Source organism: Panicum virgatum, chromosome 5N (assembly GCF_016808335.1).
Source record: "Panicum virgatum strain AP13 chromosome 5N, P.virgatum_v5, whole genome shotgun sequence".
NCBI lineage: Eukaryota > Viridiplantae > Streptophyta > Magnoliopsida > Poales > Poaceae > Panicum > Panicum virgatum.
The window spans coordinates 59,204,289-59,226,753 of record NC_053149.1 but is presented as its reverse complement, the minus strand read 5'-3'; the positions used below and the strand labels follow the sequence as shown (position 1 = coordinate 59,226,753).

The 22,465-nt window shown below is 46.7% G+C and overlaps 3 protein-coding genes across 4 annotated transcripts; 1 reads left to right on the top strand and 2 right to left on the bottom strand.

The window, feature by feature from the left end:
* Positions 1-6: 6 nt before the first annotated feature.
* On the top strand, positions 7-2,336 carry LOC120672371. Its single transcript, XM_039952732.1, has 4 exons — positions 7-349; positions 454-564; positions 1,411-1,479; positions 1,974-2,336. Exons 1-4 carry the CDS (start codon positions 89-91, stop codon positions 2,022-2,024), a joined length of 492 nt encoding a protein of 163 aa, XP_039808666.1. The 5' UTR covers positions 7-88; the 3' UTR covers positions 2,025-2,336.
* Positions 2,337-2,751: 415 nt separating this feature from the next.
* On the bottom strand, positions 2,752-8,088 carry LOC120672370 (protein CHUP1, chloroplastic-like). Of its 2 annotated transcripts, none has more exons than XM_039952730.1 (7): positions 7,914-8,088; positions 5,380-6,337; positions 5,163-5,294; positions 3,671-3,858; positions 3,459-3,570; positions 3,236-3,370; positions 2,752-3,131 (listed from the first exon to the last, which is right to left on the bottom strand). In XM_039952730.1, the coding sequence occupies exons 2-7, from the start codon at positions 6,094-6,096 to the stop codon at positions 3,051-3,053; spliced, it is 1,365 nt and encodes a 454-aa protein (XP_039808664.1). In that variant the 5' UTR covers positions 6,097-6,337; positions 7,914-8,088; the 3' UTR covers positions 2,752-3,050. The 2 variants fall into 2 exon arrangements, with proteins under 2 accessions (XP_039808664.1, XP_039808665.1); XM_039952731.1 differs by having other exon boundaries at positions 5,380-6,307.
* A 3,208-nt stretch (positions 8,089-11,296) lies between these two features.
* On the bottom strand, positions 11,297-18,674 carry LOC120675004 (cell wall protein DAN4-like). The gene is made up of 6 exons (XM_039956097.1): positions 18,423-18,674; positions 16,473-16,608; positions 12,457-12,894; positions 12,318-12,351; positions 12,277-12,280; positions 11,297-12,002 (listed from the first exon to the last, which is right to left on the bottom strand). The coding sequence occupies exons 1-6, from the start codon at positions 18,672-18,674 to the stop codon at positions 11,616-11,618; spliced, it is 1,251 nt and encodes a 416-aa protein (XP_039812031.1). The 3' UTR covers positions 11,297-11,615.
* Positions 18,675-22,465: the final 3,791 nt, after the last annotated feature.

The window sequence follows — 22,465 nt, the reverse complement described above, 5'->3', positions numbered from 1 at the left end:
CCGCTCCCATCTCTCGCCTCTCGCCTCCCCACAGCGCGAGCGAGCCCAACACGCAAGCGGAACCCCCCGCCCCCCTCCGCCTTATCCGATGGCGTCCCTCACCACCACCACCTCCTCGCCGGCCGCCCTCCCGGCGGCCACCACCGCCGCCCCCGCGGCCTCGTCCGTCTCCCCCCACGCCGGCTCCAAGCGCCCGCTCCTGGCGGGCGACGACGCGCCCTGGCGCGCCGCCGCGGCCACCGCCCCGGGCGGCCAGGGGATCCGGCCCGTCCCGCGCATCCACCACGCGCCCGTCCTGCGCGTCGCCGCGCAGGACGACTCCGCCGCGTACTCCCTCGCCGTCATGAAGGTACGTGCGCAGCGCACCCGTCCTCCCGGCTTGATTGCGGTTGGTTTGGGTTAAGGTTGGTGGGGAGGAAGGCTGATTCTGGAGGCTGGTTGGTTTCTCCGCAGCATCCGGATCCGATCGGGGAGGGGCTGGCCATGGAGGCCTTCGCGGAGGCAGCCGGGCCGGAGTGCATCGTACCCGGGCAGCAGGCACCGCTAAGGCTCATGGGGCTCAAGGTATGAATCCATCAACATCCTGATCTTAGTTTGTTTGAAATTCCGTCTTGCTTCATATGCGATTGATGTAGCGATTAGCTATTCGATGGTATTAAGTCTGTTCCGAGATGGTGCTCGTGGGCTCGTGGCTGATCTCGATCAATTATGTGTGTCCTGCTTCGAAGCCCTGACCTTCTGGGTCAGTTGGTTGATCGTTGATTTCATCATCGATTGTTGTTGATTTCATCATCAACTGCCATGCCTAGCTCGCAATTTGACAGGTTGTGTGGTCGGTTTTGTCATTTTCGTTGCAGTACAAATAACAAGAAAGAACCACATAGTTACATGAAAGCATTAAAGGTGTCTAGTGTCAGTTAATTTGGCTGTGCTTTTAACTTCTAATTATGGTTGATACTCTGTACTGCTTCACATTTTTTCATACTGTAGTCTTTCTGTTTCTATCTTAGCAAATAGTAGAAACCTTACTCATTATGGAGATTATTGTACGTTGATCCTGTGTCTCTCACTTTCATGATCATGTTTATGAAACTGATTTTTCACTATTGAAGGCTGCTGTTGTAATTATTAAAGCAAAGACCATTGTTCGAAGTGTTAATTGGCAAGTTTGTGGTCATGTAAATTGCATCAGAGATACAAAATACATTCTATAAATCAACTCATATTAGGGTGTTTGGTTACTGGAATGCATTGCATGTCCCGCTCTTTACATTTGTTTGCTTTTGTGATAATTTGAAAACTATAATGCATTAATGCCTACATAATTTGGTTGCCTGTACAAAAGAGAATGGGACCAAGTCAATGTGAAATATATTTTTTTTAAATACCAATTTTTTTCCTTGTATGCAGGTTTGGCCCCTTGATATAGATTTGAAGTTCCTAGAGCCTTTTGGACGGGAGTTACATTCTATGAAAAAGGTAAGACTTAGCAGCAGACTTTTCCATATATTTGATGCATTGTTTGTTTGAGTTATATGAAATACACATCTCTATTTGTGCTAATTAATATATGGTAGGTCACTATATAACCTTGTAGTCTTCTAAATTATCAGATGAGATTTTTGTTCAGTATTTTTCTGTACCTGCTACAAGATTCAGAATGGGTAGGGATATGAGAACTTGTTTGCAGTAACCCAAGAAATATAAGTAGGATATGTAATTATCCATGAGGTAGCTACTCCTATCGGAGCGTGTCACACAATTGCATCTCAAGAATTGTAGTTACTATAATCTGTTAGAATAATTAAACCGGATTGCTTACTCAGACCTAAGGAGACAGTTGCAATGTTAGAATGGTAGTTACTCTGTACTTTTGTGAAGACTGAATCTCGATTCTCACCTCATTATTCTTGCCTATCTAGGAAGTTACATTTATGATTCCTTCCTAATATTACCCCTCCGCATTTCTGCAGTTCATGGACAAGTCATGCAGTGTTATGGACTCATCTATGGCAAACAAGTAGGCGCACGGCAGATCAGTTCCGTCCAATGCCAGCTGTTGTTGTATCTACCTGCTTGCTGAAGTTACAAGACCCGAATGACAGGAAATCTGAAGAGACACGGAGAGAAACCACATTCTTTTGCATATCTCAGAGCCTCATCGCCTGATGGGACGGGATATGGGCATCGGGAGCACGGTAACGATTAGTGAGTAGTAGTTCTGTACGGAGCCCGGCGCAACCTCCGCCAATATAAGTGCATTGCGTGTAATACTTCTTTTATGATCATGAAACGTTGATCCACTGAGAAAATATACCGTTCAGGTTCCAAGGAAATGTTTTTCTTAGATCAGTTTTAGTTTTCAGCCGCAGGTCACGTGGTGGCGAGTTATCGTTGGAAAGTTCCTTGTTTGCATCTGATTTTTCTGGGGCAGTTGCGAACTTGTTTGCACCCCTGTAGCATTCAGCCAATGCTGGTGTAAGATCTGGATGGCCTTGCGGGAGGCCCACACAAATCTTCCTGTCGCGTCCACGCATGGTGTCGCGGCGGATCGTGGTCAAGCATCGAATTGATTGCTTAACGAAACCGATCAGAGATGGCAAAGCCTTCCACGGCTAGACACCGTCCCGACCTGACCACGCAGCTGGCACCTCGGAGTGCAGTGAGTGCCGTGCTTGGTGTCTCTCGTAAGCATGGCAGCTCCACGGCCGTCGCCATGGATCTGCCTAGCGCTGGACATTAGCATTGGAGTTCGCGGGCGCTTAAACCAACTCTTTGTTGCCTCATTACATGTCACATTGCACAAGCCCTCAGATGACAGGCGCCACAACGATAATGCTATACTTTTCGCTGTGTTCGCTTGGCTGTGACTAGTGGCTAGTGCTGATTTGTTATGAGAGAACAGTACTGCTGACTGGCTGGTAGCTGGTGCTGATTTAGTATGAGAGAACAGTACTACTTGTTTGTTGCCAAATGAACAGCGCGAAAGAAGAAGGGGATCTAGTGGGTGGGCTTGAATCTTGATGTCCACCATGTCCATGTAGATGTAGCTAAGACGAGGAGACCGGACGAACCCGCCTTCTTAGCTCTTCAAAGGCGTGCATCGCTTCGCAATCGAGCCCTCCAGCAAACTACAAAACCATCATAACATATAGATTACTGTGTCCAGCCGTCCAGGATTCATAGCCATCTTTGAAGGAGTTGAGCAAGATGCATCATGTAGAGCGTGGCGAACCTGGTGCACCCTGTAGGTGAAGCGCACGCTCTGAGCGACCAGAGCAGCCTCATTCCCAGCCGTATCCCTGCCATCCAGCTCCTTGAGGACTCTCTTCGTGTACACCTTCGCTAGGTTCACCGACGCCATCCTGATCTGCACAGAGCAAGCAGCTTACTCCAACCCACTTAACCTTTCACTAATGGTAGACCACAGCAAGATCGAGCTAGACGGACGGGACAACCTTCGAGACAACCCCTGAATCAAGCATCCAGTCAGTTGGGATTCGCAGCTCCTTGTAGGACGGCATCGCCGAGCTCCTCAGATTCACCAGCCTGCTCATGCTCTTCTCCAATCTGGCAAGCAGCGGATCGTACATTCAATTAGTTATTAGCATTAGCGAAGGATTTGCGCAGTGCTGCAGAAAACTTTTGTTACTGCTGTTGCGATGCGTACCTGTCCAGCAAGCTTGAGGTCTTCCTGAGAATCGCGTCGCAGGGCGAAGGACTGCCACCGTCATCGTTCAAGGAAGAGATGTCGGCTAGAAGGCACTTGAGATGCCGGTACTCGGATGCGGCTTCACGAAGCGCATCGGCTTTCCTCTCCGGCCAGTTGAAGTGCTTCAGAACGGCCGTCTCATCAGACTGCAGATTTGTGGATCATTTGGAGAACAAGTTACATTGGTAATAAGAGCCTGCTTGGTTTGCTTACCAATTTTTGCCGTGCCAAAACCAAGGTATGCCAATAAGATTTGGCTATCAATTGGTTTATGCCTAGAAATCAATCATTTTGACCAAAATCATGGTAAGTTATTGGAAACTTCTTAAACCTTACAAGAGAAGAGAGTATAGGTGGCCAAACGGGCGGCCCGGCCCGGCACGGCCGTTTAGGCACGGCCCGCTTAGGCACGAAATTATTTACGGGCCGTGCCGTGCCTGCCCATGGGCCTCACTGCCGGCCCAGGCACGGCCCAAAAGTGATTTAATCGTGCCGGGCCGGCCCGTTTGGCCCGGCAGCCCGAAAATGCTTAAATAGGTTTGATAATGGGATGGATTGGTATTTAAACGGGCCTATCATGTTACCCATCGGGCCGCCTATTTTCGAGCCGTGCCTGGACGTGTCCATGGGCCGACATTGAGGCCCAGGCACGGCCCGGCTATCGGGCCCGTGCCGCCCGGAGCCCAATAATAATCGGGCCCGGGCCGTGCTCGTGTCGGGCTATTATGGGCTGGGCCTCGGGCCTCCATGGGTAGCGGGCCAAATGGCCAACTATCGAAGAGAGTATTGGGTGGCACTAAACCAAATCTTTCTTTACTGAAAGCGCGTCGCGCTCCAGGCCAGGGAGAGGGGCCACGTCGGCTCCGAAAATTTTGGCCGTCGGATCGCGATCCGACGGTCAGGAATAGATAGGGACGTAAATTTTGTAAAAAAACTCCGAGCTTTGTTAAAATGAACACGGAGTCCATCAATTTAATGGAAAACCCCTCGAACTTCGTGAAGCCTTACTTTAAAAAAAATCCTGAACTTTTAGTAATCGTGCCGTACTCCGTGAATTTTATAAAAAAAACCCTGGACTTTGTTAAAATGATTCTGAAGTCCATCAATTTTATGAAAACCCCTTGAACTTTTCAGTAATCGACCAGTACTCCGTCGACGCCAAATTTACCAAATAACCCCCGCAGTCTACCAATTTTACGAAAACCCCCCGGACTTTTTGTAGTTCAATTTTTTAAAATAAAACTGAACTGGAGGGCATATTTCTGCGCGGCAATGCCGCGCAATGTTCTAGTGAGTACCTAAATTTCTTGGAAACACTTCGGCAGGCCCTGATTTTGTAAGGCAATATACTGGCTTGCCATGATTTTGGTTCGGTAAAAATTGGCATTCAACCAATCAGGCTCTTAAGTGACTAAAGGACAAGCGGATTTCTCAGAAAAAAAAACCTTACCAGAGTAGAAAGCTGTTGATCCAGCCAGTCCACAAAGGTAAGCACCTGCTCCACATCGGTGTAGGTGCTGGTGTGGATTTTCTTGATGAGATCTTCAATGAGCTCTGCTTTTGTTTCGACGTCCGCTTTGATCTGAGCGATTGGAAAGAAAATTAGAATGATAGGTAAATGGTAAATCGCCTGCTAATTTTCAGAAAACCGAGGGATGGTGACGCACCGCTAGCAGGTGCCTGGAGCGGTTCTGCAGCTCCCCAACGATGCTGCTGTGGTGATGATGGCTTCGGCCTCTGTCAGCGTGCTGCGGCGGCTTCTTGTTGTTGGTCAGCGAGTTGTACATGTCAACCACTGCGGCGGCCTTGCTCACCGGGCTTGTGGTCGGAGCTGAAGAGCCTTTCGGCTTTTGCTGCCGTGGCGGCGGCGGCGGCGGCGGGGGCGGCCGTGCAGGGACTCCCCCGGGAGTCTTGCTGGGAGGTTGTGGTCTGTTGGTGGCAGGATCATGAGTGTCTTTGTCTTGCTGTTGCTGTGGCGGATCACTGCTGCTGGTGGCCTTGCCCTGCCCTCTCTGCGCAAGGGTCAGGTCGGCGTTGAGGCGGAGCAGGCGCTGCACCTCCCTGCGCAGGGCCTCCACCTCTCCACGCAGGCGCACGACCTCCTCCTCCACTGTCTCCTTGTCAGGCTCCTCTTTGTCCCTGCTGCTCATGGCCCTCCTCACCGGCGCAGGCGCAGGTACAGGCAGCTGCCTCCTCGCTGCCGCCGCCGCCGCCGCCGCCGCCATGGTGGTGGGGGTGGGGGTGGTTCTTGGCCTGGCCTTCGCCCCTGGAGCAGCAGGAGGTTGCTTGACTTTTGGCGGGGGTGGCCTTGATGCCCGCGTTCGCGCGGCTGCCGGAGACGGCGACGGCGAGCTGCCGTTGCTGCTCACTACTTGTTGCTTCATGTTGGCGATCTGGATTAGCCTCTGCTGGCGATGGAATGCAGATCGCGGAGCAAGAGGTACTCCAATGAACTACCAATTTACCAAGAAAGCAGCCGCAGGACAGGCCGTTGACAAGGACCGGCCAGACTAGCTCTCGCTGGATGCGCCATGTGAGGGAGAACCATTTTTTACTTCACTGAGCATTTCGAGTGACTTCTCAGCCGCTGTGAGCCTGTGACCAGGATATATTCAACTGTATGTACTGCGAGGCAATATTAATAGCAGAAAAAACAAAACTGTTAATTTTACAAGACAGCGCATGTACGCGATCATCAGACAAGCCACGGGAGCTCTGTTGCCAACGAAGGGAACAGAAGAACATGAACATGAATGCTCAGGTCCAGCAGCCATGACCATAAAATGAATGCTTGTTTGCTTGCTGGTAAAACCATGACCCAGCATCTATGTGAAATTGTGAAATGGAATTGGGAGGGACACACATCACAGTAACAGAGGACATCCGTCCATTCATGGTACCTAGACCATATGTATTAAGTAATCAGATCAGATCAGACGGATGCACCACATATGTCTGCTGGAGTGCTGGTTAATGAGTAAGGACTGCTACTTAGGTGGTTACTGAACACAACATGTGCCTGCTGGTTCTGATTAAGTGCCAAGATTTTTTTTTAAAAAAAGCTAGCTAGCTAGGGGCTCTTCCTTGCACTCATAACTGACAAAAACAAACTCTTTCAATCAACTCATAAGAGTAGTTAGTATTGTACTTTAAGCCATGCATGATAGGCAGACCAACCCCACTCCCTAAACTGAAAAATCATACTCCAAACAAAAATCTGCAGCAGGTCTCAACCAACTTTGATGGGCTTTGCTATGGTACACCGAAGTAACTGTGGACCGTTGATCTAATGCAATATTACCTCTTAGGTGGTAATAGTTTTAATATTTTCAAATCAGAAAATAGAGAGTTAGAACTAACATGCATGTAGATTAGTTGAGATATTAGATTTATGTTTTTTCCACATGATGAGGTGCCCGCCATAGGAATTAGTTGAGATCTCATATTTGTTTCTTAACGTGAATAAAAGCAAACGTGAGGTGTGTGTGGTTACTTTGAAAAAAAACATGTTCGTGACAAAAACATGTAAACGTGACAAACTTGAACAAAAAAAATATTTTTAGATCCATATCATGGAAGGTGCCTATATAACTTTTGTAGCATGACAGGTGCGTATATGTATCATGATATAATCTAGTGGTAGGACTTGGTCTAACGTGACATGCCTGTAACAAATGATATGAAAAAAAGAGATGTATGTGTTAGATCTAGGCGTTTATTTTCTATAGTGTGACAAATACATGTGCACATGTTATTATTATTTTTGTGTGAGAGGTGCTCTGCATTTTAACTGTGTACAGAATTTTTTTTCTAAACTCACTAATATTGCTACATTTTTTCCATACAGGTACATGCATGATTTAGTTAAACGGTCTGCATACATGATTAGAAAACGAGATTTAGCGCGTAGTTCCATGATTTTCGGATCTGCATGCATGCATGCAAGATAATTAAGGACATATACATTTTTTATTTTTAAGATGGATTTAATTCTTGAAAATTCAGTGGCTCAGATTTATTTGAACTCTTACCTCTTAAGAGGTAAATGGAGTACCGTAGCATCGCCCAACTTTGATACATAGTTAATTCATCATTGAAACAAGAATCATCATTGAAACAAGAACCATGAACTTCAGGAACCAGCTACTTTTGGCAAAGAAGAAGAAGAAAAAGACGACAACGAAGAAGAAAAGTTACTCACAAGAGATGGTTCATGCTTCGATCTGCAAAATTGTACTACGGCGCAGCAGGAGGCAGGCGATTGGATTTTGTAGAATGCAAGCAGGAGACAAGAAGCCCAGCTCTAAACTATGGGAATCAGTAGAGGATTGCCTTTGCCTGCTGCTACTTATAGCTGGCAGCAAACAACAAAGTTAGCTGTTGGAGACAGTGGGAAAGTAGGTGCGGCATTTCGATGGAACAACAAAATTCCCTCCATTCACAATCACTACTGTCTACTGATGGCTCAACCATATATCCAACCCATCTAAAGCGTAAACAACTCAGAGCAGTTTTTCAGTAAAAAAACTCCAGAGCAGTCTTAATTATGTCTTGCTTATTTGTCAGTACTCTGTAAGCTAGCTGATCTCAGACTTTGTAAGACGTCTCCGAAAGATGTGCTAGCTTCACTGAGTACTGTTCTCGATAAAAAGAAAAACAATAACTAGCAGTACAGCTAACCTGAGTAGTTTGTGGTTAGTGTTGGGCATGACAGCAGTCAAGATAGATCACCTAAACTTTGTGACGGTTCAACTGAAAAGGCACTCAACTGAATATGTGTGATGTCTAAGGTTTTCTGCTGACCACAGGAAAGAAAATAATATGCATATATCAGCACGCCTTAGATCTGATGTCATGAAATTGTTAGTCCTTTGAGGAATGTTAAGTACTCTATCCTGTCTGTGATGAGTGAATTGTCAACCGTGCGGTGTGATCGTGCGCTTGGTCTTTGGATTGCAGGTACACGGGCGTCGAGTGTCGACGGAGAGTTGCCGTGGAGGAGCTCAGGCCGGGCGGCAGCTGTGGCGTCCACTCCTGGATCGAGGACGCAAGCGGCGACGGAAGACGGGTTTCTTGGTTTGCGCCACAAAACCAAGGAAGCTGACGGCAGTTGAAGACGCCAAGTCGTGGAGGCACGGGCGTCGGTCTCGGAACTGACGGAGGCGACGGGCGTCGACGGCGTCTAGGGCCTCGCTGCGGGCGAGGAGGTGACGGGCGTCGGGCGGCGTCTAGGGTCGTCAAAAGGCCGAGGCGGGAACGGCGTCTAGGGCCACGGCCTGGAGACGGGAATCTTCCCGTGCGTGGAGTTTTGGCGGTTTTCTCAAAACCGGCCACCTACCCGGGTTTCGCGGACCCTCCAAAACCGCGAAACGGATCTTCGTCCACATGGCGGCATCGCGGAGAAGGCTTCGAGTCGAAGAAAGAACCTCGGCCGTCGGATGAGTCCAATGTATCTTTTCCGGTTTTGCCCCTACGAGCTTTCTAGTGTCTAGTTAAGTCTAGGGGTATTTTAGTCTTTAGTATAGAAAGTTAGAGGGAATAAAATAGAGAGAGAGGAGGGCAGCTAGGAGAGCGATCGATCAATTCTGTCGCCCCTTCTGTCCTCCCCTGTGTTCTTGTTTTGTTTCCTTCCTTCTTTCTTCTAGGGTTAGAATTTGAGATGGAGGATTGAGACTTTGATCCACGAATTCATGGGAAAGGAAGCCCCCTCTTCCTTTTGTCCTCCGGGATTTTGATCCGATCTGAACTTGTGTGCATCTAGTTTTATTTTCTTTTTGTGCTGGTGTTCGTTTCCCCCTTCCTATTTGTTTGGCGCAGGTCTGAGGACTGCTAGGCGTTGGGCAGCACGCAAGCAGTAGGGCGTTGGTTTTGTTTGGCTCTTGATTCTTGGCGCAGGGAGGCATCTGGTTCTAGCTTGAGCAGCAGGACAAGTGTTGGGGGCGCGGATCCCAGGGCGGCTGAGGTGCTGCTGATCTGCATGGCCGGCAGCACCACCTGCTGCAGGTGGAGGTGCTGATCTTGGACCGCGCGAAGAGTCCAGGTTCGGTCGGCTGTGCGCAGCTGGGAGCGGCAGACATCTTGCGCAGCAGCAGGGCACGGTTCTGGTGGAGCAATTGCAAGCTAAATCTTTTCTTTGATTCACAGCAAAAAAATTGGTTTCCTTGTTTGTGTGATTCTTGTGCAGGGAGACGAATCGAGTGCGTGTGTGGGAAATCCCGGTTCTGATCGTGTTCGTTCTTCATCAGCACAACTCTGCCCGTAAGGTGTTCGATGAATTGCTTCACCAGTCTTTTCTTTTTCTGTTGATTTTGCTAGATTTTTCTTAGGTCCCTTTTGAGTAGCAAATCATGTTTTAGGGCTGCCTTCTAGTATTAGTCGCTTAGCTCCTTCTCTAGATTTATTTTCCTGCTCTAGGTTTAATTAATTTTCTGCTTAATTAAAACCTGAAAAAGCAAAACAAAAATTAGTTTAGTTGTTCTTATGTTAGCTAGATGTCTTTCCAGTATTTCTAGTTTTTGTTTTATCTATGCTCTAACCCCTTTGTTCGAGTTTCTGAGATATTTTGGCTTTCCGAACGCTTTGCTCTAATCTTTGTTTGCGTGGTTGAACTTGTGAGATTTTGTTCGAACTTTTCTTGATCGAGCTTCCGATTGTGTGTCAAGAGTATTACTAGTGCCGATAGTCGTTCTGAGCTATGCGGTACTGATACTCTTCGTCCGAGGTGTGTCGGGTGTAATCGGGACTTTTCTCTTCGGTTTTTCAAATCGAATTTGAGGCTCCCATTCACCCCCCTCTGGTCGCCTATTTGGTCCTTCATCCTTTCCTAGGCACATGTTATGCTGAGTTGCTAAAACTAATGCTATAATTTCAACTCTAGCTATCTCAAAAAATAGGGGGGGGGGGAGAAAAAGAAACACCTTTGGACACGTCTGTATAGTATATCAAGCTGCAGGCTATGCAACTCTTCAGCTTCATGTAATGCTGTTGGGAGTCTAGTATAGGCGTAGCTACTAGCCACCTTATCTTGCTGTTCTGGTTGTATGGCAACAGTATGTAACACTATCTGTCTATCTGAAGCAAAGCTGAACACCATATATGAGTGGAAGACAGTGCATTGGAATTTCATGGTGCGCCACATCCTTTTTCTTTAGAATTGCATAGACTACAGGTAGGTTGGTGGGTACAGATAGGTATTGTTAGTGGAGGCGTGGAGCAAGTAAACAAAATTGGAGAAAAATAAGGAGGGGTGGTATTAGGTGATGAAAGCTTTTCGAACAAAGCTTGAGCACGTTCTGTCTCGGCAGCTGCTAGCCTCGAGAAAATAAGTAGCACAACTGCACAAGTGCATATCGACACAATTAGGAACGCACAAAAAGAACTCTTTAAGCAGGCTTTAGAATACGTGAAGATAGCTTACTCACTTCGCTCTCCAGTCCTAGGCTCCTAGCATAGAATCAGTTGGAACCAACCAAACCAATTACAGCAACAAAACACCCCAAAACAACCAGCATGGAGTCAGTTTATTGGAGGTTTGGCCTTCCCTCCAGTTTGATCTATAGAGGCTAAGGTGTAAACGCAGACCCAGCAGCTAAAACAAAACGACCATGTATGCCATTAGTTGTTCAGCTCAGTCACACATAGGACGTTTCTCAGATCAAAAGGAGGCAGGCAGCAGCTACATCTACTAATGAGTGAACAGTCAGGGTGAGTGCATCCATCAGAACTACTTAGTTCCCAGTTCCTACTACTAACTGGAGTACCATACAACTGCCCTAATTATCAATCAACATACTCCATACATTCACAGACTTAGTCAAGCTAAGGCCTGACCGCCTGATTCTCTAAATCTCTACCTTCCTAGTGCTCTAGCCTTTTGCTCCTGCGTGTTTTCAAACCAATCCTTCTATATGCACACAAAATGCAGAATCCAGACCATGGCTGCCCAGGACCAGTGGGGCAGATTAATTGACCTCCAAGCGTTGTCCAAGTCAACTGCTCCTGGGATGTCTGGGCTAAACTCTGATGGTTCTGAAGAGCCTGCCCCACTAGCATTCAGCACTGGTGATCCAGAATCAGAACCAGATGATGATGCCAATGGAGTAGCAGTGGAGGCAGGATTGTATCCAGGAACGTATCTAGTGCAAACATGGCTTTTGTGAAAACTCATACAAACCACAGCAAAAAAGTTGTTTAAATTCACCCAAAAAATCACAAATGTAGATGATATGATGATACACAATTTTGTAAAATATCTTGTCCAAACTCGACTTTGTTTGTGAGATATAAAAATAACAAATTTCAAGAAATTTGTTATTTTTATATCTCACAAACAAAGTGGAGTTTGGACAAGATATTTTATAAAGTTGTGTATCATCGTATCATCTACATGTGTGATTTTTTTGGTGAATTTAGATGACTTTTTTGCCCTGTGTTTTGCACGAGTTTTCACGAAATTGTGGTTTGCACCAGATATGTTCCCTTGTATCCAACAGTAGAGTTGCAAATATAGAAGAATAGAACAATAAAGATTCACATATGAATGCATCATTGCCACAGATACATGCAAAGCTTCCATGCTATCACAATGCAGATATTCAATTTTCACCTTAATGACGATGCGAAGACACAGCTCCCTGAGCCTGCAAAGAAGAAGTAGCAATAAAACCATTGTGAACACTAAATTGAAAAAGGAAATACTCCAAGATGATTTATCTGGAACAAAGAGAAGAGGAAATCATTCCTACTTGGATTAGCAGTGACAAGCATTGCCGTTCCCCCAAAGTCACAGCTCGACGGTGCAGGGTTCCTCTGGTAATAGGTGTTGAAAGCATAGGATGCATGGCCCGGGAGAGTATTTGGATAGTAGCAGCTTCCTGATGGCTGAATAGCTGAGCAATCTGCTCCCCCAATGCCGCACGCGTAGTCAAGCGCATTCTGGAGCGCAGCATCGCTTGAGCCAGCAGCTTTGACCACACACCAGACCTGCTGACTAGATACAGCTGGAGCTGTGATTATTTGAGCAGGAGGAGGTGTAGGTGTTGGGTTTGACGCTGGTGGGTTGGTGAATGGTGCTGATGGAGGGAAAGTGGACGGTGTGGTTACAGCGGGATTGGTGACCGGCACCGTCGGTGGGGAGGAGGTCGAAGGCGTTGGCAGTGGATATATGACTGGGGCTGGCGGTGTGTAACACACTAACACTCCAGTGTTAATCGCGATGCTAATTATGTGCTTAAACCACTAATTATGGACTTAAGCTCATTGTTAGCGTTAATCGTGTTCGTGTAGTAAACATCGTTTTAGCCATGTTTGACCCCGTTTTTCTCGATGATCCGAGCTTCAAATCAACTTTCGCCCAAAATAAAAGTTGTAGCTCTTTTTTTCCTCTACAACTTTTATTTTGGCCAAATTTCAAGTTCCTATATCAAAATTTGAGTTTTGGAGGTTCAAACTCGAGTCAATTTGAGTCAAACGAGTTTACTGTTCTTACCCTGTTCTTTCCTGTGCCCGTACACGCGTGCCCATGCTGCGACCCCGCGTCGTCGCCGGCGACTCCACGCGTCGCCGCGCCGGCGATCCTCGCCCTCCGCACTGCACGTCCTTATCCTCACGGTGCCGTCCCCGTTTTCGCCCCCTCCTTCCTCTGCTAGAGCTCGGGTCGAGCCGAGCTGCGCAGCGCTGCCGCCGTCCGCCACGCCGGCCATCCTCGCCACCCCCGCTCGATTCTCCGCGCCCCAAGCCGCGCGACCTCGCCCCAAAGCTCCTCCGTCCCTCCACGAACTCGGCCGCGCCCACACCCGGCCGGAATCGGGCCCCAGACCGCCGGCCGCCATTGCCCCTTCACCGGAGCTCAGCCTCCACCGTTGACGACCCCCCCCTCCAGCCCTCCTCCGGTCGATTCGCGCCCTCGGTGAGCTTCCCCGTGCCTTCCTCGTGCTTCCCGACCCCGTTCCCCTCCTCCTCCTGCGCGGGCGCCGCCGGAACGCGGCCATGCCGCCGCCGTCGCGGGCTGCGCTCACGCGGCCCTGCGCCTCGCCATCACGCGCGTCGGGTCCGCCCGCCCCCACTGGCCGTCGCGCCGCCCCGCTCCGCTGCCACCTCGCCCCGCGGCCGCCTGGCTACTGCGCCGCCGCCGTGGCCGCCATGGGCACCGCCGCACCCTCCTGAGCCGCCCCGCGGGCACCCCGCTCCGCTAGTCTGCCTTGGCCGCGGTCCGGCCAGGCCGCGCCGCTGACGAACCTGGCCGTGGCCACGGCCTGGCGCGCGTGCGTGCCAAAAATAGGGGAGGGGCGGTCTCGGCTCCCTGACATGTGGGGCCCAGCCGTCAGCCCCCTCTTTTAGTTTTCGTTTTTCAATTTTCAATTGTTTATTTCGGCTGAAAGCTATGAAAATTTGTAGAAAAATGTGGAAAAATCCTAAAAATACAAACTAAATTTTGTTAGGTTTCTAAAATCGAGATCTTCAGAAGAAAAATATTTGTGCAGGTGAAAGGTCACTTTTGCCCCTGCTAAAAATTTTGGGTTGTGTTTAATCTAGGTTATTTAATACCAGTTGTTCCGTTGCTCAAAAAATTGTGAAATCTATTCAGTAGATTACTCTTTGTATGTGTAGTCCACTGAAAAATTTCCAGGTGCATGGCCTATGTGCATGTTTGTGGATCTATCGTTGTTTGATTTCTTTTCTAGGGTTAAAATAAATGGTTTCGGTCATCAATAAATGTTGGAGAATTTATGCGGCATGCTTTATCAAAATCATGTTATTCTGATAATTCTTGTGGCTTGATCATATATGCAAGTTAGGTGCTTGCTTTTATTTTGTTCCTAGCTAGGCTCGTTTCTTTTATAATTGTGGTAATTAATTCTTTCATGCATGTGTTTTTGCAACCAAACAAGCCCCTGGTTAATTGATCCATGTTGTTCTAGGGTTGTAATTAATACTTCAAAGCGAGTTTAGTAACTTTTGCTTGATAGGAAACACTTTAGGCTAAAAGACATTTGGACCAGGAATTCATCCCTGCGCTGAACCATCCCTTTTGAACCATAGTTAGGGCTGTTATTATCGTTTTATCCATACATTCTTGTATGTTTACTGCATTGCCTTGCATCATTTCATGAGTCTCATGCATGGCATATTTTAATCGTATAGATGCGGAAACCGAAGTCACATACGAGCTGATTGCCGAGCCGGTCCAGGAGCCTTCCGCAGAAGAACCGCAATCCGGAGAAGTCGTTGATCAAGCTCCCGAAGAGGCCACTAACCCTACTGACCTGCAAGGCAAGCCCCGGAGCATATCCTTTATTTTAATTAATCCATGTTATATTTAAAGTATTGTGCATTTACGTTCAAGGAATTGATTGGAACCATAGATGCATAATCTTGAATACCCAGTGTCTTACTAGTGCAGTTATCGCTAGCACCGCTATGCTTAAGTAAACACGGTAGAAGACGGGTGATTTCCTGTCACCCGCGAGATATAGGGTTGTTACTTCAGGCAGTGTTATGAGAAAGAATGCAATGGGAAGGGAAATTGGAGACCGGGCGGAGGGAAAGTTGGACATGGTTGTTGATTAAAGGAAAGTTGAGTCTCCGCCTGTGTCGATTGAGGACCGCTCCGTTGTTGGTCCTTTGACTGAGGATTGAACAGTACTAACCGCATGCCGAGAGTAGGAGGTAGTCGAAACCGGTAAGCTAATTACCTAAATTGCGTTGGAATCTGAGTCTCGGCCTGCGGTGCTGGGTAGGGATGACGGATGGTGAAGTGGCCCACGGGTTCACCGGGTGTTCGCACGTGCGGGGCTCATCATCCGGGTGCTGGCGGGCTTGATTCAGGCTTTAGGGTAATCGTGGGAACAGTTGCTCGGTGTGACCCGCCGGGGTCGCACTTGGCGTGTGAGTTAGGTCCACCTTGCAAGGTTAAATCGGATCGATTTGCCGTGACTCGCGGATGGGAGAGTCTTGGTCAATGTGTCCCATCGTAGTAAGGATTGAAGGGACAGAAAGAGAAAAGATGGAGTTATGTTGATGTTCTTGAAAAGATAATATGATTAACCATGTATGCTCTAGAGAACTAGGCAAACCTAGTTTCTAGCTATCAACACAATTGGAGCTAAAATATTAAAAGTAAGGATCCAGTATTAGCAGCTTTTCAGCAAAATAACTCCAGAGCCAAAGAGCTGTGCATGTCTAGATAATGGGCGAAAAATACCCATAGACGGGTAAGCCTTGCTGAGTATTAGAGTACTCAGGGTTTGGTTGTAACCCTTCTGAGCAGGCTGTGTTTCGGAAGACTTCGAGAAAATCTGTGCATCCCGGATTGGTCAGCCTCTTCCTCTAGGTTGGACGGTCGAGTGGGTCCCGTCTTCTCCGTGAAGTGCAGGCAGGTGAGCCTCACATCAGTGGCAAAGATGTGAAGCTCTTCTTTTGTCATCGACGTTATCTACCGTACTGTATTTCAAAGCTTGTTTCAAACTGGTTGTATGTTCCGCTGCGTTGAACTCTGTATACGAAATGTAACCCTGTCTTATAAAACTTTATTGTAAATTAATTTGGAGACTTTTGTTTAACTCTGGTTGTAAGTTAAGTTTGAAAATTTTTGTTGCTTGTAATCACATGTGCTCGTCTTTTGGCGAGAGTTCCCGTGTAATCGATCCTGGTTATAACAGGCAGTTTGGGTGTACTGGTGAAGTGCAGTATCAGAGGTTTAAGTTAAATGATTAATTAGTGCACTTGATCGGTATTATTTGGACTGTCTTGTGACACGGTGCTGCGGAAGGAGGGGGATCGGTGATAGGTGTGGGCAAAGGGTTCAAGGAAGGGATGGTAATAGTAGGATTTGAGGAAGGCACGGTGATAATCGTGGGCGTTGGGTTCGTGGAGGGGAATTGGGTTCGTGGAGGGGACTGTTGTGATGGGGTTCAAGTCATCATGGACAACACTTTGTTTATCTGCACAACACAACGATTGTACTTCAATTCAGTTCAGTCAGCCAAGTATCACTCATGGATATCATCTTACTATTACTAATTGGAGGCCACGTGAAGCCACTTAGGATCCTAGATGGACACTCTGAAAAAAATAGAGAAATCCTATAAATTCTCACAAAAATCAGAAACATCCAGCCATCAATACAACAACTCTAATTATTAACCATCAGATCTGTTATCTTTTCTAATAAATTATCCACCTCTGTTATTATGAAAATAGACTAAAGTAACCCCTAAACATATATCTAAATTACCCACCTCTGCCATTATAAAAAAAATCCAAAGTAACCCCCTAATTTTTGTGTAAATTACCCACCTATACCATTATAAAAATAATACAAATACCCCTCTAAATTTGCATATAAATTATTCAATTATGTCATTATTATTACAAGTTAAATTACTCATAAATCTGAATCTATATTATATAATTATAATAATATATTAAAGTGAACCAATATAAAATTCTAAAATTACTATTTCTATTATTATTATATTATTTATATTATTATTTATATAAAAATACTACCCATGATATATGTCACCATATATCCATGTATGATGGAAGAGATAAGAATATCAATTCACAAACAAACTGTTCAACCAAACATATATTGAATACTTATGGATGTGCACAAATTGAAATCTATTATAACTAAATAATGATAAATATATATTTTAGAGTATGTGTTAGAATATTTAATAGATGAAAAGGAGGTGAGATAGATAATTATAATTATTGATGTTACTTTTATATTAATTCTAATTAGCTCGTGTGGGAGCACGGGTTGATAGACTAGTCATTAGTCAATCAAAGGCATTGCATTGCAATTTCCTGACAGAATGTGCTCTGCCCAGAAAATAGAGCAATAATTTTTTTTCACTAGGAGGGGTAACAGAGGGCCTCCCCAGTGCCAACGCGGGGGATCGAACCCCGGTCGCTGGTCTGGGGGCTGGCTCCAGGAGCGACTCGGGCTGTAACACCCTAGGTGTTAATCACTTGTAGTTATGGTTAATCATGTATTTGATATCGTTGTTAACACTAACCTTGCATTCATAAAATCTTTTAATTACATTTTTGCTAGTTGTTAACACATGAAATGATGACTAGTTTTCAAATTCAATGTAAAATGCTTTGAAACTAACTTTTAAATTCTTGCTCAATCGAACTTTTGCCTAAAAACAAAGTTGTAGAGTTTTAAACGGTGAACAACTTTCATGTTGGTGGTTTTTCAAGTTGCCACGCAAAAACTTGAGAAGAACTTGCATTTTTGAAAAGGGCCATATTTTGAATTTTGCAAGAGTTTAAAATTGATTTTTTAAAGTAGGCTTCAAATGAAAAAGTGCCTGAAATGAAAGTTGTAGATCTCGAAATTTTAAGAAAGTTTGGTATTCACAAGTTTTTCAATTGATACCATAAAATAGGAGAAATATTGAGTTTACAAAATGAAATTTTGAACTTCAGTATAATTACAAAACTGCCATTGCACCATCTCGTCTCTTTCCTCTCTCTGTCTCACGCCGTGAAGGCACCGCGCGCCTCCATTCTCGACGTTTGTGTCCACGCATCGCGCGCACCGGCGATCCTCGTCCAATGCGCGCCATCCTTATCCACTCGCGACGCCAATCCTCGTTTCCCCTCCCCTTCTTCTTCCTCGCGCGCGCGGGTCAAGCTGAGCGTGAGCAGAGCCGTCGCCGGGGTCGATTCCGGCCGCCCCTCGCCATCCCACCTCGATTCCCTGCGCCCAGAGCCGCACAACTTCACCCCACACCTCCTCCGCTCCTTCCCCGAACCCATTTGAGCTTTCCTCGCCCGAATCGACCACCTCCCCGCCGGCCGCCATTGATGGCCGCTCGGACCTCCGCCCCCTTCCGTCGAGCTCCACCTTCCGGCCCTCCTCTGTCCGATTCGAGTGCGCGGTGAGCTTTCCCACGCTCTCCTCATCCTCCCCGGCCCCTTTTCTCTTCAACTCCGGCGCCATGCTGCCCGAAACGCCGTCGCGCTGCCGTGGTCGCCGGGCTATACCGCAGGCTGCTCCTGCACGGGCCCGGGCTCCCCCGCCGCGCGCCTCAGGGCCGTAGGGCTTCCCTGGCCGCCGTGCTGCCCTGCCCCGCCGCCGCCTTGGTCCATTGCCGGCGAGCCAGGCACGCCACTGTGGCAGCCCCGCCCGACATAATCCGGCTTAAGTGCGCTAACCATCATCAAAACGACAATCAGGGTTAACACGCACTTAAAACGGAGAAATCCGGCAGTGCTGTCGGGTAAATTCCCGATAAAACCACTTAAACCTGGATCGAACAAAGCAGCATCCCTCACGCGAAGGCGAGTCCAGAGATTACAACACGACACCAACAATTACAACACAGAGTTTAACGATCTGCAGTAATACAAACCAAGTTCGACATTTAACAAAGTGCTTTGTACAACAACATAAAAGAAGTCCACCAAAGTTCTTTATTGCAGCGGAAAGTAAACACGTGAACTAACGACGATATGGGTGTCACGATGAAGCCCGATTCGTGACATCACTCGCTCTTGTCATCGTTGGCCGGGGACGGATCCCACTCCACGGACCAACCAGGCGGGAGGGTACAAGGCCAGGTTAAACTGGCAATCATGTCCTCAAAAGTATTTCCTGAAACAAAATGAGCCACAAGCAAGGCTGAGTATTCTAATACTCAGCAAGGCTTACCCGACTGAGGGTATACTTAGCCCTTTATCTAGACATGCAAGGCTTTTTGGTTTGAGGGGTTTGTTTTGCCGAAAAGCAGTAAAGAGTAGATCCTTAATTTCATATTTTAGCCTTCATGTTCTAGTTCAATTAACCATTCTAGGTGAGCATCTATCCAATAGCATCCATGGTGGAAACAATTATTTTTCATCAACCAATCAACTATATTCATCATCATAATCATCTTCCACTTCTTACTCTATGTGGCAAAAGGGTTAAGCAGTCTCAATAACCGGTGAGAAACGGACGATTCGAATCGAATTTGTTAACCTGGCCAGGCAGACCTAAACACACGTCACGTGGTTACTCACAGAGTCACACGTGCAACATTTCCCTTCAATTCCCGCTTCACGGAACAGGCCCACCGCCCTCAAGTACAGCAGTACGACGACTCTGTACTCGCCATTAGCTAGATGTGAACGAGTTCAAGACGGTGGGGAGTATATTCCGGCTGCGGTTCAATCCAGTACTTAAGCTTACCGATTACCATATTCTCGGCATGTGATTAGTACGTTCAAACGCTTAACCACCACTACCACACACTGCGGCCTTATCACTTTTCACTAAACAGACGGGGCATCCAGAGTATCACGACCCCGCCCGTAGACCTTATCGTGATAGCAAGTAATAAACAACCAACCCCTATCATTTCTCGCGAGTGACCGGAAATCACTCGACTTCTACCGAACCTTTAGCATAGCTAACTAACGACCTGTACCAACTAGTGTTCAAGCATCGGTACCTAGGATTATGCAACTAAGGTTTCAGTCAACTCCTGTAACTTAAATGCACAAATAGATATGAACAATAATAAGTTGCATAATTTAAAATAGAGGGACATGCTCCGAGGCTTGCCTTCCTGGGCGCAACTAGATCTGGGCTCTTCCGAAATCGGGTTCGGGTCTTCAGTAACTTCAGTTAGATTCACCTGAGCTTCACGCTGCTCACTCTCGGACCCGGGCACCAGTTCGTAAGTTCCGTCAGCGAGAGTAGTAGTATCTATATGAAATGCACATGAGTGAGTTGTTGTGATGGCAGTAATTAATGAATTATTTCATCATAAAAGCGTAAACCAATAAGACTCAAAACAGCAATAAACACTGTCATGTTTCTTCCATTGGGCAATCGTGTATAGAGTAGAAAATAATATTAGTTAGTGCATAAGTTCCGAGTGGAGTTTTCGTTATATACCAAAACATACAAAAGTGGCTTTCTTTAACAAAAATAACGATATCATGTTTTATCTAAAACTATAGTTACACATAGATTCTAAATCTCAAATTTTTGCAGAGGAGTCTACATATGATCCTCAACACACTTTAAATTTATCAGAAATTTTCTAGACGTAAATCAGGAGTAATAAAATTGACAAATCCTACTCACATATAACAAGACTAATTAGTACAGATAGTTGCAAAGAGTTTTTGGCTCTCAAAATTTATATTCTAGTTTATCTTCTGAATACTAATCCACAGTAAAATTTTCAGATTTTTCCAGCAGCAACATATATTTATCACAAAATAGCACCATCTTTAAGGATTAATTCACAGGGTTAGCTACACAAATCTAAAAATAATGAAACTTGGACAGTGGTGTTCATTTAGTATTTCAAGTATACAGAAAAATTTTCATACATATATCTATATCATAACATCCAGAAATAAAAAGTAGATTATTCTACTAGATTTAGCCAAAACTATGGTTTCATCTAGTTACAAGTGTCAACTGGTGCTCAAATTTTTACACAAAGAAAAACATGGCATGAAGTAGCTACTAGACAAAAATCATCTATAGACATTGAGTATAACTCCTAGAATAAATATAGTCCATAAAATCTAATCTTTTTCCTAGATTAAAATACAGACAGAAAATAAATATGTGCATGTAACAAAAGTTGTAGATCTTATTGCAAGGATTCCAAAACATTTGGATTTGCATTTTTATGATTTTTCTACGAATTTATAGGCATTTTCAAAGTTTGCTGTTTTTGAAAACAAAAGAAAAGGAAAAGGAAAACTTGCATCTAGGCCCCTGGACTTCTATCTCCTTCTCACCGTGGGTCCCTGGCCGGTTTGAGAAACAGAGGAGGGGCGGGCGGCCGGAATCCGGCGTGGGGGCTCACCGGGGGCGTGGGAGAAGTGGGGGAAAAGCTCCACGGCGCCGAGAGGAACTCAGGGGTGGGCTCGGTTGGGGCTAGGAATGGCCGGAGCGGCGGCTCCGCGAAGAGCAGCGGCCGGCGGCGGCGGTTTGCGGCGGCGGCGGTGGTCTGGTGGTCGGGGGCGGCGATGAGCGGGTCGAGGAGCACCAGTGGGAAGCAAGGAAGCTAGCTATGGGGTTTGCTGGGCGCGAGGGAGGGCGGAAGGGTGAGCTCCGCGGCGACCTAGAGAGGGGCGGCGCTAATGGTGGCGGCGGCGACTCTGGACGCTGTGAGGGCGTGGCCGGGCGCTCAGAGCAGGGAGGAGAGGGGAGGGGAGGTAGGAGGCGTGCTTGCAAAGCAATGGGAGGGAGGAGAGCAGAACACAGAGTGGGGCGCGAGAAGGCCGGCTCGGCACGGCTTGCTGTCGTCGTGGCGCGTCGACGGCAATCCTCGGTGTGCGGGCACGGAAACGGCGCCGCGTGGCGAAGCCGAGAAGCACCGGGAAGGAACCGTGGACGGGGAGGGCGGCGCGTGGACGGCGAGGGCGGCGCGTGTTGGCACCGACGTCGAGAAGCTGCGGCGGCACGAGCAGAGCAGGAGATGGAGGCGATGGCATTTCTGTAATTAGCTCGAATTTCCAAAGTCCAGTTTGTAAAACCAGTTTTTATCCTTCTTCATGGTCTCAAACGAAAAACTTTTGAATACCAAAGTTGTTCAAAATTTCGAGATCTACAACTTTCGTTTTAGGCAAAAGTTCATTTGAGGCTTCGTTTGAAAAATAAAATTTAAAACTTGAGTGCATGTGAAAAGGTACTATATACTTCGGAATTTAAAATTTTCTCCCATTGTTGTGTGATAACTCGAAAAAAAACTTTGAACACAAAAGTTGTTCGCCATTAAAAAC